We start from the raw sequence: 6,198 nt of genomic DNA, 5'->3' as shown, positions 1-6,198 counted from the left end.
CGGGCCCCGGGGTGATGACACGTTAGGACCCCGAAAGCATATTCTGCCACGGCTGCGGCTTTTGCGGCGGCACGGCCGGGTCTGCCGGGTCGGGGCCCGCCGCGGCGTGGCGTGTGTTGATGGATGGGGTCATGGGGGCGGGGCTGGCCGGGCCCCGGAGGAGCCCCGGAGGAGCCCCGGAGGAGCCCCGGAGGAGCACCAGCACGCCGGGCTAATGGCGGCCCAATAAGCCGGTAACTCACGTCCTCCGGACTGCCCGCTGGCCCCGAGCTGACCGTAGGATGGAATCGCAGGTCCCATCTCACCTCAGAGCCGAGTGCCCTGCCGTGCCCCGAGCGGCCCGTATGATGTATGAGAAAGGTCCAGCGCGACATTCCGACGCGGCGCGCGCGGGAGTGGGGACGGGCCAAGGGCGGCCGGGCGCACCGAGAAAAGGGTTCATATTCAAGGAAATTAGGCAACTCGTGGACCCTCCCCCGCCCGCTAGAAAGAGAAAGAGAATCCATCCCCGTCACCTCGCACGAGCGGTTGTAAGGGGGTGAGGTAGCGCTCCCCCCTTCCCGTCAGCCTCAGGTGAGACGCCTGGAAGTCAACATAGTACGCCGGTACACAAGCAACCCACGCGACAGCTATCCCTGCCCGTCAGCGTGTCACCCCGCTGCTTCTGCTGTGCACTCACCTGCTCATGCTTCTTGAGGTAGGACAGCCGGGGGAAGGCCTTGTCGCAGAAGGAGCAGGCGTACGGCGTGCCCTCCGTGACCCCCACGGTGAAGGCGAGCTCCGAGTCGGCCACGTCGGTGGCCGAGTTGGGCGTCGCGCAGCTGCTCGGTGACGGCGACGTGGCGTCCTCGGGGGTCTCGGAGCGCCACGACGAGCCGGGGTCCGTGCCCAGGGCATCTGCAACAAAGAGGGGGGCGCGCTGTGAGCAACACGGGCACCGGGCACCGGAAGGGATTCACATGGGGCGGGCACTCTTTATTCCATTCGATTTGTAAATAAAACGCATTAATAAAAAGGCAGTAAAAGGTCGTCATAAATACGGAGAGGGGCGCGGGCCCCGCCTGCTCCTGCCGGCGCCGCCGTGTGGGTGGCGGAGCGTGGCGGCGACATGAGCTGATGGTGTAATTATTCAATTAGGCTGTATGGATGTCCGCGTCAACATGTGTGGGGCATCATCTCGCTGCACTTCGTGTTGTCTCAATCCACACTCCCAGCTTTTTAATGAGGAAATCAGTAATCTAGTGAAGCAAGGCGGGCCTGCTGCTGCAGCAGCAGCGTCGTAAAAGGCGAATGAAGGAAAAGTGTTTATAACGATCTCACAATGAAGTTATTCCATTAGAAGGAGAGGGAGAGAAAAGGGGGAGGGGGGAGTCGGGCGTGACGAAACGAGTGGAAGGAGTGAGAGGGAACGAGGGGCGGGAGGGGTGGGGGCACGGGGCTCGGGGGACAAAGAGGAGAGAAAAATATTTTGGGCTGTTAGACAAGCCACAACTCAGCAGGGGTTCAAGGCGTGGGCCGGCGTGGCCGTGCGACATGTGACTTCATTAAACATACCGGGATGTCACCCCAGCATGGGTCTCTTTCCCCCTTCCCCTCTCCCTCTCTCTCTCTCCCGCATGGATCCTCCGGTTGCCGAGTGTCGTCATAGATTTAACTCCGCCCGATGCGGTGAGGAGGAACCCGTTTGTCGGCCGGACTCCGGGCTGCTGGCTGATTTAGAATGCAGCGGCCGGACACGCACCGTGTGTACACCATATCGACAAAATATGACGGCCAGGGTGGCTCATGGCACGGACGGTGGCACATGGCACCAGCACGGCCCCGGCGCGGCCATGAGCTGGTCGTGTTCGATTTCCCGCTGCTTCCAGTCCTTGTCGCTGCTCCGGCGTCGCCTCCCCGCGTGGGGCCCCGGCCGGCCCGGGTGGTGGTGGGTGTGAAAATGACATCATGGAAATGCAGAGAGCTCTCCGCGAGTTATCGCGCCCGCCGCCGCGGCGAGACCGTTCGAGGACGCGCACGATCTCCGCGACGGGCACCTCGGGCACGCCTGCGCACGCCAGCGTCGTCCCTCCAGTTCCCACAGGACGCCGCCGAGGCCACCGCCGCCGAGCCCAATTGGGCGCAAGGGCACACAAAAAGATTCGTGAGCGCGGCGAGTGGGCCGCCTGGGCCGGGACCCCGCGGAGGGCGCGACACCGGCCCGCCGTCCCGTCCCCACCTCGCCCTTCTCTTTATCTCTGCTCTTTTCTCTTCCAACCAGCTCCCCGCCGCTCCCTTCTGTTTGCCTTTCAAACGGCGGAACGGAAATCAATCATTAACCGCGGAGAATGAATGTCCCGGCCAGGTAGTTTGTTTATGGACCAACTTGCCCCGCCCCCATTGATGCCCGGGACCCTGCCCCCCGAGCCGCCAGGTGCGCAGGGTGCGGAGGTGCGCGAGGCGCCGCGGTGACCTCCCCACCCCACTCTACCCCACCCCACCCGCGGGCCCACGGCGCCCCGGCAGGTGGCGGCGCGCGGCGAACCCCGCGGCGGCCCCCGGGCCCAGGAGGACCCGCCAGGACCGCCGAGGCGCCAAAGTTTAGCAGCGGAGAGATGAGGCCCACGGCGCTTCAAGACAATAAGCCCCGGGTAGAGGGAGGGGAGGCGGGGGCCCCACCCCCTTGGAGGCCCCGCGCGCCTGCCGCGCCTCGCCACGCCGCGGCCCCACACCGAGGGGACAATCAAGCGATAGCGAGCACTCCCAACAGCACAATGAGTAAAACGGCGCGCGCCACGACGCCGGCCCGCGGCGGCCTTTCAGCGGAATTGAGACATCCTGTGGACGACACTTCTTTGCTGCGCCCACACCGAATCACCAGCGGCACGCTCTGCCCGCGGCCCTGCTGCCCCGCTGCCCGCCCTGCTCGTGTGTGCGTGCGCGGCCGCTGACCGCCTCGCCGGCAGAGCCTCCCCCGCGGGACCCGGAGCGGCATGACGGAAATCATTACCCAGATGGGCTCACTAACACTCACTCCATGTGCTGCTCATCCGCAGCCCGAGTCGAGTGATGACTGATGGCCGCGACGGGGACCTCGGTGACGGCGATCCTGACAAGATAGGGCGGTTTACTGCCTTGGCGCGGGCGGGCGCGCGGGGGTCTCCTGACGAGGGCCTTGATGAAGTGCACAGTACAGGGAGGCGGGCGGGCGTCCTTCAGGTCCTGGGCCATCGACTAGGACTGTACCACCACCAGAGAGACCTCGTGCGAGAGTCGAGGAGAACGCCCGCCCTCTCCCTCCTCCCCCGCGCGTCCCAGAGTATGTACGACGGCGAGGGCCGTGTCCAGCCAGTCCAGTCCAGTCCGCCCGGGCGGCTGGGCTCCAGTTTGAGGGAATTAAGACATCCTGCCAGGGTCTCTCTCTTCCCCCCGCCCAGAGGAGTGACCCGCACGGAGTGTGCCACGGCTGGCCGTGCGGCCCGTGGCGGCGGCTTCATAAAGAGATGAGCCACGAGATCTCCAAATGCACATTAATTCCCGCCACGAATTGACCCTTCCCCTCTACACTGCAATAAAACAAAAAGCCTGCCGACGACGAGGGGGACGGCTTGTCTCGCCTCGACGCTTTTCATTCGCCTCCTTTTTGCCGGCCAAGTAGGCGGGGCGGTGCCGAAAAAGCGGCGGCGAGGGCGTGGCGCGGGGTAGCCAACCAGTACCGACGGCTGTGACCCTGTGCCGGGCCGGGCCACGGGCCGGGCCCCTTGTAGTTGTGGCACCTCCTCGCGCCCCGCCACGCCCCGCCACGCCCCGCCGAGCTCAATCCCCAACCACACTGGGCCGTGCGCTGAAATCCCCACCCGCCCATTGCGGTCCAAATAGGGCTCCCCGCCCACCCATTGCAGGGGCTGCCCTTTTGCACGGGGGCGCCGCGCCACGCCGCGCCACGCCACGCACACCACACCGCAAGGAGCAGCCCCGGGCCACGCGTTCGTTTCTTATTTATAGAGTATACATACTAGATCTGGCGCGGCAAGACAGCGCCGCCGCACCACGGGGCGGGCCTGGGCCCGGACAAGAAAAGGAGCACGAGTATGGAAAATTGCGGGGGAGGTGGAAGGGCAGAGAGCGGGGAGAGAGGAGAGAGGAGGACAACACACACTCCACACGCACTCGCTCGCAAATAACAAGACGTGTGCATAAATTTGCAACGGAATTCGCAAAACGTGTCGCTGGGCCCCGGCGGCCATGAAGGACGCACTGCTGGTCCTGCGCGGCCCCGCCCCGCCCGACCCCGGCCGCATTCGCTGAGAATGGCCTGTATTTCTTCATTACTCTCCGGAGAGCGGCGCGAGAGAAGAGTGAGCGGGGAGAGGGGGAGGGGAGGAGGGGTGCAGGAATAAGAAAAGGAGGAAGGAAAAGAAGAAGAAAGTTGAAGGACGAATAGGAGTGGTTGTGTGTTATCGCGCGCCTGCAGGATGAGCAAGGGAGAGGTAGGAGTGGGGGGTAATAATGTGCTCCCGGTAGGGATTTGAACCCACGCGCCTCCAGCGGTGATAAGTTTGAGAGGGAGAGAAAGGTAAAGCACAGGTCGGATGAGCGAACGGAATCCGCGCCCCCCTGAATGTACTACATGTGGTAGCAGCCCCCGGGCTGGGCCCGGCCGGGCCACCCCGAGGGCCGTCATGCGAAGGTGTTGTAGGGCACAATGCCGATCCGTCTCAATTACATTTAAGAGGGCGGCGAACGAGTCGCGCGGCCCGCCCCGCCCGGGCTCTGTACTGTGCGCCGCTGTGCGCGCGGCGTAGGGCCACCGGGAGGACACGGCTGCTGCTCCAGTTGTGTACCTTTCATAATGCAAAGAGAGCTTAGTTTTCTCGTCCAACCGTACCCCCACCCTTCCCCAAATCCTTTCACCGGGATTTTGACCTCGGTTTTACCAGATTTAAATTGGTGCAATGACACCCTCTTCAAAAAACTATACGTACTCAGCCCTGGCCGGTATGCAATCCCGCAACACTGCTGCGCATTCATAGTTACACCCGGTACCTACTGTCTTCAACCATGGCGCCTAACGGCTCGATCGAGTAGGCAACTCGTCCGCACGAGTGCATGCGGCGCAGACTGACTACGAAAGGTGCGGACGGTGCGAGTCAGCTTCACTTGGTAGACGAATTCAAATCGTCTTGACTTGGATCTTGAGGCTGACTGTACTCATCCGCAGCTGCCCTTGCCCTTGCCCAATGACACCCTGCCCCTGATCGGTATCTGCTGACCCTCCCTCCCTCTCTCCCACAGGCACTCACCCCTTGCGTTCCCCCAAACCTCCTCTCTCTCTCTCTCTCTCCGCGCGCGCTCTCCCTCTCTCCTATTTCTCTCACCCCCTTCACACAATGGGGGCAGCGAGCGCGAACGTATTGCGAGCGAACAAGGACATGCGGTGTGGCAGGCGGGGACCGCGGGGGGCCCGCGCGCAAGCGGCGCACGGAGGGCGGGGGGTACAGCCACCCGCAAGAGTCCTGACAAGGCGACGTGAAGCAACGAAAAGGACGTGCTGCACGGAAATTTTCCTTTTCCTTCCTTCCTACTAAATCTCTCTCTCCTCTCTCTCTCTCCTCTCTCTCTCTCCCTCTGTCTCACCATAAACCCCGCCACGCCCCGCCACGGCACGCGTGGCGGTCGCGCACCGAGCGGGAAGGGAAAATGCCGCGACTTCACCCCCTCCCCCCCCTCTCTCCCTCCATCTCTCTCGCTCTTTCTCCAGGCGCACCCACTTGAGGCGCGTTGCCGCCGCCGCTCCGCCCCTTTATTCTAATGTAGATTAATAGCGCCTTATTTGTTCTGCTCGCCCCACACGGCCAGCCGCCCCGGAGCAGCCGCACCAGCCGAGGCACCAGCCGCGCGGAGCCAGAGCCGCAAAGAGACGCACCTACTTTGTCTTCCCATTTCTCAGTCTTTTCACTCGCTCACTCATTCACTCGGTCTGTCCTGCCCCTCCCCCTCCCCTCTCTTTAAGTCCGCCCGCCCCTTCTTACTGAGTACGAACGGTGTATAAAAGCACGACCGCCCCTCGTCAATCGACAATTAGCATAAAATGACAAAACGGGAGGCGGGTACTTTACGAAGCTCCTGCTGCCGGGCGGGTGGAAACCGATATCGTCACCCACCGCTGATCAAACGAGTCCCTCTTTCCCGCGCTCGCACTGCTTGATCTGTTTGCCC

General features: G+C 63.3%; 1 protein-coding gene across 1 annotated transcript in view; it reads right to left on the bottom strand.

Moving 5' to 3' along the window:
* LOC127749485 (zinc finger protein 784-like) overlaps nucleotides 1–6,198 on the bottom strand; it is a 165,707-nt gene that overhangs the window by 19,503 nt on the left and 140,006 nt on the right. The window contains exon 4 of the mRNA XM_052267729.1: nucleotides 680–897. Within this exon, the coding sequence (XP_052123689.1) occupies nucleotides 680–897 (218 nt within the window). The remainder of the gene's footprint in view (nucleotides 1–679; nucleotides 898–6,198) is intronic.

Source organism: Frankliniella occidentalis, unplaced genomic scaffold (assembly GCF_000697945.3).
Source record: "Frankliniella occidentalis isolate FOCC.00 unplaced genomic scaffold, Focc_3.1 Scaffold58, whole genome shotgun sequence".
Classification (NCBI taxonomy): domain Eukaryota; kingdom Metazoa; phylum Arthropoda; class Insecta; order Thysanoptera; family Thripidae; genus Frankliniella; species Frankliniella occidentalis.
The sequence above is the reverse complement of the archived record's forward strand: the minus strand, read 5'-3'. Positions and strand labels throughout refer to the sequence as shown.